The 14,603-nt window shown below is 29.7% G+C and overlaps 1 protein-coding gene across 2 annotated transcripts in view; it reads left to right on the plus strand.

Moving 5' to 3' along the window:
• The window catches only part of LOC140445208 (uncharacterized), a 486,932-nt gene that overhangs the window by 454,428 nt on the left and 17,901 nt on the right, over nt 1-14,603 (plus strand). For both annotated transcript variants that reach the window (XM_072537099.1, XM_072537101.1), the window contains exon 4: nt 10,076-10,263. In XM_072537099.1, coding sequence (XP_072393200.1) covers nt 10,076-10,263 — 188 coding nt within the window. The remainder of the gene's footprint in view (nt 1-10,075; nt 10,264-14,603) is intronic.

A 14,603-nucleotide genomic window follows, 5' to 3' on the forward strand; every position in this document is an offset into this window, starting at 1 on the left:
AAAACCAGACTTATTCAACGCGGAGTCAAACGCGGGAAAATACACAAAGCGCATATAGCTCCCACGAAAATTTCAAGTGTACCATAAGGAACTTTTAAATTCACGGACATATTGCTGGAATTGTAGCCAACCTTCTGTGAAAACCACAAGGCAAAATTAGAAGAAGATTCCTTTGATAGCTTATACTAATTGTAACTAATATTTTTACAATGATGAAAATATTAAGGGAAATCACGTACTAAGAGAAAAATAATAGTTTTAATATATTACAGTAAAAAAGATCGGTACTTTCTGGTGACCTACAATATTTTACAAATAATTTTATACCACAAACCCATTTTATAAACGCTCATAATACGTTTCGTCCCTGTGTTCGTCGGTAGAAGACTGTACCATTCTCGATTAACCTGCTTTAACCAAATAAGGTGGACTGGTCCAGTAATAATAATGAATTAAACTAGTTAAGGCTAAAGTTTGACATTATTAGATCAATGGGAAGTGTTAGGAATGCTTTTATGTTCTTGGTTTCCGCAATAACGTTACAGAACGGGTTTTTGTCTTTGGTATTGATTAGGTAAGTTAAGATTTATTGCTTGTGACTGGTTTGGACCATTTTTTGTTAAACGTCTACTGTTTAATGAACGTTATATATGTATTCTTCGTTGATGGAACAAGCGACATTTGATAAAAGATCGTTTTATAAATCAATCACTGAAAATTACTTTTTTTTTATTTTTAAAATATTAGGTGGTCTAAATTATCTTGAGGTTTTATGTTTGATTGGCTACAAAGTTTAGTTTGTATGCTCTTAAACAATTTCCTTATGACATGATAGATCTTCTGAATGCCAAATGAATTATTTTGCCAATTTTTGTATTTATGGTGTTACCAAGCCTTATCAAAACATTGCCTACCCCAGTATATCTGTGAAAAAATCATCGATTTCACGTAAAAATCTTTACAGGGTTTAAAGGGTTTAAAAGATATTTAAGGGGTAGATTATGGCAAATCCTTGAAATGTACAGTTGATTTTGCTTTATTTGTTTAAACAATCATAAAAAGTGAAAATTTTTTTTTGCCTATAAAACGTTTTTTATGCATTTTAGAAAAAAATTCGAAAAAAAGTTGTAGATCTTGAACGGTTCTTTAATTTGCGAGTTTTTAAATTAAATTACAGAAACATTTAACCGAGATATTTAAAAAAATCATTATTTTTTTTTATAAAACTTTGGTTTTTTAATAATGACTATATAATATAACTACTAGAAATTATGGCAATTAGTGAGTTATAGATATTTGCTTAATTTCATCTAGATCGACTAAATAGTTTGTACGTTATTCAATTTGTTTATCTACGAGAGCGATTGTTTAAACAACCGTACTTGCCCAAACAGGTATTTTCCAAATTCTAGAGGTACCTATTTAGAAGATCGCAATCGATTCTTTAAGGCTTCATTAAGATATATTAAAAAACTTCAAAATTTTATCAAAATATTAATAAAAAACCGTTTGAAAAGGACTGATTTTTAGCGGATAAACATTATTATTAACTTTGATATTTTTTGTCACGCGCTTGTAAGTAGGCTCAGTGAAAAGCTGGTAAAAAAACATAATCTTAAAAAAAAAGAACCTTCTATGGCCAATAGAAACCAAGATAGCATTTCTTTATGAAAATGAGATTTTTATTGTGTTTTAACATTAAGAGCTGAAAATTAAATAGATTATAAGTAAAGATCTAAGTTGTATGATCCAATTTATAGATGGCATATACAGAGAAGGTGTAAAAATTTATAACCCATTAAAATTGAAGGGAGAACTTTCCGAGCTCCGTTTTTTTAAGAATGGAACTCCAAATTGAAGGAAATTCGTGGTGGATTTTCGCGCTGGAAAAATTTGCAATATCTAGGCAGTACATTTATTTATTTTTTTTTTTTTAACTGGTGTAGCACGAGAAAATAATAAGGTCTAGTCTAGTTTTACCTCGGAAAATCCAGGAAAAATATATTAATAAATTTATTATTATTAAATTAAAAAGAGAGAGAAGAATGGAGAGAAGTAGTGGAAACAGCGAAGTCACACCAAAAACTATAAAACGAAACCCAGAATGGGATGAACCCATCGAGTTAGGATGAACCCCACACAAAAAGGGTCTTTAAGTGAAAACAGCTTCAGCTTCTTCGGAAGCGTATAGCTTGTATATATATATATATATATATATATATATATATATATATATATATATATATATATATATATATATATATATATATATATATTAAAAGTGATTATTTCGACCAAAAAATAATTTATAAATCTGTAGGAAATATAAGGTATAGTGGTCTATAATAAAAATCTTTGTTTTTTTCTAAGACTCAATATTTCGCCATTTATTTTATAGCTTCATTCAGGAGTAAACTGTAAAATAATTAAAAACATTACAAACAAATGATGTACAAATAGATTTAAAAAACACTCACAGAAATTAAAAGATTTCACAAATAAAACTAACATTGAAGTATGTAAACTTTTGAATGTCAAGATTAAACTTTACTAAGCACGTTTCTCACAGCAGTACTGTAACATTTTTTTTGTGATTAAAATATTAAATTATTGTTAATTCTTGTACCCCCGTGCTGATACGCTTATGGTCGGTTTAACAGAGGCAAAAATTTTATTGAAACTATCGACTACCTCAAAATACGGAATAACCGACTTATTAAAAAGGACGGTTTAGGTAATCCTCGGTTAATTCCTTCCGGCTTTAAGGCCGGGTTTCTTTATGATAAATTTGATAAATATCGTCGGGCACGTAGTAATGTTTTCTTTCTGTAATAACATAATCCAAAGGATTTTAATTTTCTTATGTTCAATTGCTGGTACCCTTATTTAACTCGAACTTTTCGGTATTTTTACCTTCTTAGAAATACTACAGGCTGATCTGTCGTTTTTGAGGGGGAGATACCCCACATTTCTTTGGTAGTTTGGAAAATTTTTGCAGAAGGGAGACCACTTCGGGATGGGCACTCGTTGAGAAAAGACTTACTTTTGGTAGGGCGATCTATGAGTAAAGACGTTCGCTCATATTATCGTCTCTGTGTTACCTTCTCTGTGCATTTTCTTTCTAAGTGTGTATACACTTGTATATTTGAGTTTTTTGATCTAATATCATATTAGACTAAATATTGGTATAGAGTACCTTTAATTTTAATTAACTTCAGTGCTTGATACAAGTAAAGTATTATAATAAAGTAAATTAACTTTAGTGAATTAGTGCAGCAGTCATCAGGAATTACTGTAAGTTACCATAATCTTAGTATCTCCACTTATCTGGGCGAATAATATGGTGTGGTATCATATTTTTTTTTCAATCATCTGGGCGAATCTAAGTTAATCCATGTCTTCACCTGTAGTTGAGAGTAACTACTGATTTTTGCATTCAATTTAAAGAACATGCAATATTTTCTTACGAACTTTCCATCAGCTACTAAGAAATTTCAATAAATAATAATTACGAACATTTAGTTCTCAAACATTTTTTATTCATTTAATAAACATCTTCAGTTTACAATTCGAACTGAGACAAATTTTAGTATATCATTTTTAGACACAATTGTAATAACAACAAATGACAATATTTTGACATTGAATTGGTACCAAAAGTTGACAGCATCAGGCAGGTATATAAATTACCGTGAAATACCGTACTAGGTATGAAAAACAGGATAATGTCCATTGTTGATGACAACTTTTTACAAAAAAATCTGGACATATTATACAAAATTTTTCGTAACAACGGCTATCCTAAACAAATTTTGAAAAAACTGATTTACAGCAGTAATTTCTATGATGGTCCGGTTCATGATTCTAACAACAAATCAATTAAATATAAAAAAACTCCCCTTTTTAATGGTCTAACTCATTCTGTCATATCCACATTCAAAATTTTTCCTAATATTAGTATAGCTAAATATAATACCATGAACAGTAAACAACTATTTTCAAAAATCAAAGACCCAGTACCAACCCTATATAAAAGTAATGTTTTTTATGAAATATCGTGTCTAGGATGTCAAAATAGCTACATTGGCCAAACATCACAATGGCTAAAACAACGCATCACACAACATAAAAGTGATTGCCGATTGGGAAAAAATACTTGTGCAGTAGTTGAGCACTATGAAAATACCGGTCATATGCTTGACTATAACAATGCTCGCATTTTGGCACAGACTGATAACTGCAAAAGTAGATTATTTCTTGAGATGTATCTCATAAACAAAAATAAAAACACATTAAATTATAAAACAGACACTGGACAATTAAGTAACTTATATTGTAATGTATTGAACAAAATTTATAAATATTCAAAATAGCTAACATTCACCTTAATAACAATTAACCTTAATAATTCATCAAAGAAATATCATTCTTCTAACGTTTCCTTTATTTTATTGTTGTTTTTATTTGTACATTTGAAATTTTAATTTTTTTATCGTACTGCTGTGGCAAACGTGTTTAGGACAGTTTAATCTTGACATTCACAAGTTGACATACTTCAATGTTAGTTTTATTTGTGAAATCTTTTAATTTGTGTGAGTGTTTTTTAAATCTATTTGTACATCATTTGTTTGTAATGTTTCTAATTGTTTTACAGTTTACTCCTGATGAAGCTATAAAATAAATGGCGAAATATTGAGTCTTAGAAAAAAACAAAGATTTTTATTATAGACCACTATACCTGATATTCCTACAGATTTATATATATTTAAATATATATGTATATATATATATATATATATATATATATATATATATATATATATATATACTGTTTTCACTTGAAGATCCTTTTTGTGTGGGGATCATCCCATTCTGGGTTTCGTTTTACAGTTTCTGGTGTGACTTCTCTCCATTCTTCTCTCTCTTTGATTGTATATATATATATACATATTGATATATTATACTTCAAATGTGTTTATTTGAATTAAAATAAAAAACTACTTATTTTTTAAGAAGTTTTTACACTCTCTGAATAAATGGTTTTAAAATAAATTTTGAAACGAATCTTTTTATGCTTTACAAGAAAAAATAATTATTATTATTATTTATTTATATAAATACTGTACATTAATTAATAAAATTTAAATATTTCTTACGAAATAATAGTAAAATTCAACTTTTTAATGGAAAAATTTAACCAATTGATTTTTTTGAGATTTTTCAATTTTCCGGGTGGTGAAAATAGCACAGTTCTTATTATGTTATAGAGCTACCGCAATTTAAAAAAAAAAATCAAGCTTTTGCTAGCCATAAAAAGCGAAATATTGCAAATTTTTCAGCGCCATCTATAGCTGTATGCCATTCATAAAATGGATCATAAAATTTTAGATCTTCGTTTACAATCTGTTTAATTTTTAGCTATTAATATTAATAAACAATGGAAATATGATTTAAAAAAAAAATTAAGTGAAGAAATGTCATTGAAGGTTCTTTTTTTTTAAGATTGTATTTGTTCAAAAATTTTTCAGTGGGTCTACTTACAAGTAAGTGACCCTTACGGTTTTTTAAATAAAAATTTTGATAAAATGTTTTTAATTAACCTTAAAATTGAAGCCTTAAAGAATCGATTGCGATCTGCTAAATACCTCTAGAATAACTCTTTGGGCAAGTAGGGTTGTTTAAATAATTGCTCTCAGGGTTAAACAAATTGAATAACTTACAAACTATTTGGTCGATCTAGCTGAGATTTAGCACACTTCAATAACTCATTATGCAAATACCAAAGTTATTAACACTATTATAAATTACTGTAAAAACCAAGGTTTTTTGCAATGATCTCGGTTAATTGTTTATGTGTTTTAATTTAGAGACTCGCAAATTAAAGTACTTTTTAAGATCTACAACTTTCATTTGAATTTTTTTCTCTAAAATGTATCAGAAACGTTTTATAGTCAAAAAATTATTTTATCACTTATTCATTTGAATTTATTTCATGATTATTCAAAAGGCTGTGAAGGGTGACAATTGGCAATAGGACGATTTTGAACTAAATGGTACACAAGAAATTTGCAAGAAAATACTATTTTATTAACATGAAAATGAGGCCTGTATTATGCTATTTACAATCTAATTAAATATGGAAAATAATGCAGTTGCAGATGCAGTTTTCGATCCTCTAGATGAAATCCTCCATAACACGCTCTAACATCGCTCGATCAATAGTCAGGATTACGTGGCGAATTGTGTTCTTCAACTCGATCAAATTACGAGGCTTGCTAGCATAAACACGACTCTTTAAATACCTTCATAGAAAAAAATCACAAATTGACAGGTCTGGAGACCTTGGAGGCCACGGCAAATCTCCGAAACGTGAAATGAGTTGTCCTGTAGGACAAATGGGTAGTATGTGCCGTGGCACCATCCTTTTGAAACACACATTCCTTGGGTTTATCCCTTTTCTGCGTAGTTCTGGAACCAAAAAATTTTGGATCATATCAACGTAGTAAATAGAATTAACGGTGACGTTATGGCCAGCCTCTTCGAAAAAATATAGCCCAATAATGCCAGTCGGACCAATGGCACCACAGTGTGACGACTTTTTGAGAATGTAAAGGACGCTTATGGAGATGTCGTCAGTTTTTAGGAGCCCAGTACCTTTAATTCCGTTTATTAACGGTTCTGTCCAAAAGAACTTGCGTTCTCGTAGAGAAATCTTTACGTTGTTCGACATCTCTTTCTATTACTTTCTGGGCAATCTGCAGTTTGTAGGGGTGAAGTTTTGGGTCCTTTATCCAACATTTTTCTAAAGGATTCCCGATTAATGTTTAGCTCAATTGCATGTTTTCGGGCGGATTGTGTAGGGCTTCTGACGACGGCATCTCTCACTCGCTGTGTGTTCACAGGAGTTCTTACTGTTTTATTATGCCTGTTATTCTAAAATTCTTTATTCACCTTAAGATTCTGTTGCGAGATGGAACCACTCCACGCCTACCAATATTAAAGTGAGTGCGAAAAAGCCGCTGCGTAGTGATCACTGATTCTTGATTTCGGATAAACGTATCGTATGTAAACGTACGATGTTCTACCTTCCACTGCTCCGTGTTTACTAAAATGGCACACTATACAAAGGCATGGTACAATGAATACACAAGGTATGATACATAATGTTCCAAAATCGGTTCGCTTTCGCGCATGACGTAGTCAAGATCGCGTATTCCCGCAACATTTGAATGTAGTTGTATAGGAAAGACTTTTAATTTTAAGTTTTTTTATATAATTTGGCTAATTTAATTATAGTAATTATAAAGAGATAATAAAATTATGTTATTATAATATTTATCCTTTATAAAACATAGATATCCTTTATAAGACAAGTTTTATCTATCTTTTATTACACGTAGGTACAGGTTAATTAACTTATACTCCAGAGTTCGATATTTCAGATGTTTAAAAAGATACAGAAAAGTGGTAATGGAGGTACACAAAATTTGTACGTATATATACCTACTGAACTAAACACAAAATCAAAATAAATAATGACAAAGTCAACTTTATTTATATCGAATGAGCTAGCTGGCCATCGAATATGAGTGTAGTGAGGGCACACAATATTGCACAACATTTAAAATGACATTTTTGTAATATTCACACATAAAATTATCTTGGTATTGTATATAATAATGATAACATTGTATATTTTAATAATGATAACATGATTTAACAAAGAAAAATATGTTATTTTGGAAGATGCTAAATTGATTTCCTCCGAAACAGTTCTTATTGCAAATTGCATAGCAGGCTGAGGCTAATTTCTTACTTAACAAATCGATATGAAAAAACCATTAAGGTTTCATGACTAATAATTAATAAAAATAAAGATTTAGACTTACGTCGTTGACCTAGAAGTAGTAAGAAGCTGCTCAACATACTTTTTGGACTCTCTGTGTTCGCCTCCTTGTACGCATTTCTTTTGGTTGGTTAAAAGGGTAGCCGATGTTGATTTAGGCAAATAAAGACTAGGTACTGCCACAGGATTGAGTTTTAGACCCTTTTTAGAAACGTAATTTAAAAGTTCCTGTTGTAGATTTCTTAGGTAATCTTCAGTGTTAAAATGTGTATAACAAATTCTTGCACTATTACAATTAAAATTATCCTATCTACAACAAGATATAATCCACAGTTTTCTGGTCACGCTATCTTTAGGAAATGTATGAAACCTAAAGATTTTATCTTCATTGTCACTATTGCAACAAGCATTTGCACAGCGTACTTTGAAAAAGGTACAAAACCAGATATACAATGGCAAATAACTACTATATACTATATACTATACAGTATAAATAAATAGTAACTAAACACCATTTGTATAAAGACACATATATCTATATATATATATATATATATATATATATATATATATATATATATATATATATATATATATATATACCCGGTATTTAGGCGTTCGACGCCCTTCCGGTAGGGATCTATGGAGGAGTATCACCTAGCCGCAAGCCCTTATCTCTTGCCGTACTGCTCCACCATAGGCCGATCAGATACCAGCATATTCTAGACTAAGCCGCAGATTCATTTTAGAATTTTAAACTGCTGCGTTAGCCTTTTTGTTTTCTGCACACACCGAGCCGAGGATCGAACTGACATCTCTCGCATTGAATCGAAGGAGAAGCCAGCCGCCCAGCCCGCTTGGCTAATCCGATCGACATATATATATATATATATATATATATATATATATATATATATATATATATATATATATATATATATATATATATATAAGCGGGGATCCTATAGCTTCTGCCGCTTCCCGCATTTCGATCGCCATCTTTTTCTATCTCTCCAGGTGTCTTCATCTTCATCTTTTGATATATAAGCATATATCAAAATTATTTTTCTATTATAAAATAGATGACTCAGTCAGTATTAAGATACTTTAAAATATATTTATTATCTCATAACTTGCAATTTGCAATAGTCACCATTGATAACCGATATTCTTGTTGAACTTTTGTTTTTATACAAGCTTTCTGTCTTGCCGGTGTAAAGTCGTCTGAAGTCGATATTTATTGTGTTTTGCGTTTGAACTAATTTGTGTCTTATTTTCATATTATTATATTGTTTGATAAGTAAATTTTGCATATAATAATCGGTAGGTTATAGTAATGTGTATATTTTTTATTTTACTAAATTTCATTATAACTCATCTAAAAAACCATATTGAATTGTAAAACAGATTTTTCTCTATTGTACTCTATTTTGTTTTTATTTCAGTAAAACTTCTTGGAAGTGAGTTACAGTGAATCAGAATAAGCAAATCTACTACTATTTACCTATTCACAGTATTTCCTCTGCAGAAAATTTTTAAATTTCAAGGGGTTTGCATACAAAAAGAGTACTTATATTATTACTATATGTATGAAAACAAAAATAAATATTTTGCCTGAATCTCTAAGAGAAGTAAAGGTTTTACGCTACTGAAAATATATTTTTTATTCAATTATAACCAAAACAAAACATTTAAAAAAAAATTAGATCACTTTTTAACCATAATTTCAAAATTAATGTGTACGTTAAGCTGTAATAATGGGTTCGAGGTGGTTCAGGCGATCTTAACTACGTCACACTCCTGGGCCAGCTGTCAAATGTTATGCGCAATATCATACCTTGTGTATTCATTGTACCATGATACAGAGGTAGTAACGCCACGCTTGTCCCACTCTCATCCTCTTAAGCTTCATACTATGCGTTCTAAAAAAATCCGGCTCCCGATTACCCGATTGTCACCCAGTATAAGATTTTTTTGTTGTTTTTTTTCTTTACCGGCCCATTAGGAGACCTGTATTTTTAAAAACTATGTTTTTTATTCTTCTATGAGAGCTTCTGTGTAATGTTAATGTATTTTTTGTAATTTTGAAGTATTTTTTATATGTTGCATTCAATAGACTGACTCGTCTATATTTTGTTGCCTTTTTTACACCACTACTTATTGACAACTTTGTATAGGTATAAAGATAATGACGATGAAAATACTAATAAAAATTCCTCTTTATTTCAGGTAATTCAACGTAGAGACGACTTTGGTTACCCCAGAGAAAATTTCAACAGGGACTGGAACGACTACAAAAATGGATTTGGGGATCCGTCCAAGGAATTTTGGTTAGGAAATGAAAATATCTATATGCTCACTAACAACGAGGAATACTCTTTAAGAGTAGAACTGGAAGACTTTGAAGGAAATAAGAAGTAAGTTTAAATAGTAATAAAATTGGGAAAATATATTAAGTTGTCTGTGATTTGTTAAAGCATAATCATCCAAAGTGTTTAAAAATCAACCTATACAATAGATTAATGAAGGATTCGGTAGAATTCTTAAACGTAATTTCGGAGTTATCTGGTGACTTTTGGTCTATTGACTCAAAACTTATCATAGTTCTTCTATGATTCTATCTTTGGCTCGACATCCTTTGTGGATCCCGGCCTACTCCAAGATTCGTCGCCATTCTGTTCGGTTTCTGTTTCCATCTGTCATCTTCAGATTTTTAACAATTTTCCTTGGATTAGGCGAAACGTATTTACCAAGTTAAAAATTCTATGGCCCTTTTTCGAAAGTTATAGTATAAAGAGGCGGACCGACAAACAGAAAACGTCAAAAAAAATTCGTCCAAGGTCCATTGTATCTGAGATACAGAAAATAGTCTAAAAATATATCTAGAGCAACATTTATAACCATAAACCAAAATTATCCTAAATTTATTAACCTATAACGAGAAAATTTTGGTAATTAAGAGACCACACATAGAAAAAATGGCAAAGAGAATGATAAATGTATTTTGATAGTGTATTTATTAATTATTATATTCATATTGTTTAATGATTAAAATATATCAAATATTCGATTACGGTGAAAGTCATTTATATTTTTAATAATTTAAAGATTTAATTTTGTCATATGTGTTTAATAAAGCACTTTCAACCTTTGGATTTAAATAAAATAAAATGTGTATGAAATATCACCGAAATATTTTATTCGTTTTAAAGGCCTTTCGATGCCATATGTACAAAATATAACATCTTTCAAATGTTTGTCGAATCTTCGATGGGTTTCGCTCATCCGAAATATTCAATTTTGATTTTTGAATTTTAAATTTAACCAATGGCATGGCTTATTCATTTAGACCTAAAACTTAAGAACAGAATTCTGCAAGATAGAGCAGTTTATGTTACCTCCACGTAAAATGACCATACCCTGAAATCGCTAGTTCAGAATATTTAATGTGGCATAAACTGTGTGGTGCACAGCGCCATCCTGTTAAAACCACATGTCATTTGGGTCTATATCATCTAATTTACGTCAAAAGAAGTTGGTGATCATCGACTCATCGTTCTCGCCGTTGACGGTGATAACACCGCCAACCCAAAATCCACACAAAACGCTGACTTTGGCGGGATGCTGCTGAAAATAATTTTTCGTTAAAAATTAGGGTTACTTTCCAACTATTTTAGAGCCCATTTAGCAAACACATGTCGTTGTCTTTGGTTATTTACCTTCATCTTCTAGGTCAATTTAATATTTTAAAGGTGTAGGTCAAGACGCAAAATTCGCCAAGCTGTGGATTGTGGACTCTCTAGGATTCTCCTGCACACTCTTACGGAAAGCTGCGATGTTTTCGGCAGATCTTGCGTTTCGGGTTTTGGTTGATTGTTTGCTGAACAAGTGGACTCAAATTTATACACCACACTCTGAATTATCCTCCTGGTAGGATGATTATGACTATCGTAAAATGAAGGAAGCACACGCAGAACACTAATTTCTTTTAAACAATTTTATCATTTGCAAGTATTGTACGACCCCAGTCTATTTGGGAAAAAATAATTGATTTTACGTAAAAATCCTATACAGATAAAAGATGGTTTTAAAAAGTATATGAGGGGCAGCTAATTAAAAATCTGTGAAGACATACAACTGATTTTGCTTTGGTTTTGTTTTGAACAATCTTAAAAAGTGAAAAATCATTTTTTGTCTATAAAACGTTTCTTATGCAGTTTAGAGAAAAACATTCAAATAAAAATTGTAGATCTTACAATTTTCTTCTATTTGCGAGTTTCTAAATTAAAATACATAAAGAATTTACCACAATAGTTGCAAAAAACCCTTAATTTTGCAGTAATTTATAATTGTTAATAACTTGGTTTTTTTCATAATGGCATGAAATATAACCACTTAAAATTGTGTCAGTTAATGACTTATTAAAGTGTGCCAAAACAGATCGACCAAATAATTTTATAAGTTATTTAGTTTGTTTATCCCGGAGATCGATAATTTAAACAACTGTTCTTGCCCAGACACTCACTCTATAGGTGTTCCATAAGTCGAGATCAATTCTATAAAAGTAGGTTTTTAAGGTATATCGATTAAAAAAAAACTGAAATTTTTTATAAAATTTGATATTAAAAACAGTTTGAAAATGGACTGACTTTTAACTTATAAACAATAATAATAACTTTGACATTTTTTATGTCACACACTTGTTAGTATGATCGATGAAAATCTTGTGAAGAAGCACACTTTATAAACAAAACAAAACATTCTATGACCAATAGGAAACAAGATAATATTATTTTTCTCAAAATCATATTTCTATTATTTATTAACATTAAGAGCTGAGTATTAAACAAATTATAAATAAAGATATAAATTTTATTATCCATTTTGTAAATGATACATACCGAGAAGAGGTAAAAAGTTATAATCTCTTAAAATTATGGTACTCGTAAAATACTGCCACAAAACTACAAAAATATTATTTATACTTATTACCTACGTATCTTCATTAAATGCAATAGAAAAAACTATAAAATTAAATAAAAAAAAATAAATTTATTTTAATATTTATAATTATTATTATATATTTACACAAATAATATACACTTATTAATAAAATTTAAATATTTCTTACGAAATAATAGTAAAATTCAATAAGTTTTGTATAAAAAAATTTATTTATTTAAGTTTTCTGGGATTTTCCGACTAGTGAAAATAGCACAATTCTTATTATTTTGTTGTCAACCCAGGTTATAAAAAATAAAGGTTCTACGTGAGATAGAAGCCAAAATATTGCAAATTTTTCCAGCGCGCTTCAATTTAAAGTTCAATCTAAAAAAAAACGGAGCTCGATAGTTATCCCCTCCACTTTTTCGTGGCAGTATTTTACGAGTACCACTATTATAACGGGTTATAACTTTTTACACCTTCTTTGTATATGCCATCTATAATTTGGATCACAAAATTTAGATCTTCATTTAGAATTCTTTCAATTTTCAGCTCGTAATGTTAATAAATAATGGAATTATTATTTTAACAATAAAACGCTATGATTTTGGTCATACAAGGTTCTGTTTTTTTTTAAGTGTGTTTTTTTACTAACTTTTGGTTGAGCCTATATATAAGCGTATGGCATAAACAATATCAAAGGTATTATAAATGTTTTAAGCTAAAAAGTCAGCCCGTTTTCACTTTTTAAGCTTAAAAAAGAAACAAAGCAAAACCAGTTGTACGTCTTCACGGATTGCTGATCAGCTCCCCTTCATATAGCTTTTAGAAACTCCATATATCTGTATAAGATTTTTACGTGATTTTTTCAGTTTTTTACATTACACTGATCTACCTGTCAACATAAAAAATGCTGAAAAAATCTTATACATGTATTTAAAGGTTCTACAGGGTATATAAGGGGTAGCTGATGACAATTATGTGAAGATATACTGCTAATTTTGCTTTGCAAATGATTACCATTGATATTCTTCAATAGAATATAAGACAACTTTAAAAAACTTAGGATTACATATGGATCAAAACTTAAAATTTGGTGGTCATATAGACAAGTGTTTGCAGAATTCATTTAAATTTAAAATTTATATTTCAATCTCGTCATATATTGACTAAAGCCTTAAAAAGTTGCTGTAAATATATATGATATCTATGATACCTTGGTGTCATCACACTTTAATTATTGTGGTACTATTTATAATTCATGTATTAAAGAACGTGATAGTAATCGTATACAGAAAATGACTGCGTTTAATACATGGTATCCATAGAAATCAACCAATAAGTTACAAACTTAAAGAAACAGGGTGGTTAAGTATAAAAATCAGAAGATATTTTTATCCAGCTTGTCAATTCCAAAAACTGATTTTAAAATCCTACCATATCTTTACAATAAAATAAAATACCCTACTGATGTACATAATATTAACTTTAGACATAAAAACATCATTTATATCCCCTTGTTATTAAATTTGTTTTTAATAAACAGTTTAAAAAACGAATGACTTTTTAAATTATAAACACTTATAATAACAAGTGTAAGTGTAAATTTTTTGTCATACACCAGGCTCAATAAAAACTGGGGAAAAACACACTTTTCAAAAAAAACCAGAACTTTCTATGACCAATAGGAAACCAGATAGCATTTTTGTCTGAAAACCATATTTCCATTGTTTATTAACATTAAGAGGTGAAACTTGAACAAATTGTAAAACAGGATCCAAGTTTTATGAACCAATTGATAAATGACATACAC

The sequence above is a fragment of the Diabrotica undecimpunctata genome, chromosome 7 (assembly GCF_040954645.1).
Source record: "Diabrotica undecimpunctata isolate CICGRU chromosome 7, icDiaUnde3, whole genome shotgun sequence".
Taxonomy (NCBI): domain Eukaryota; kingdom Metazoa; phylum Arthropoda; class Insecta; order Coleoptera; family Chrysomelidae; genus Diabrotica; species Diabrotica undecimpunctata.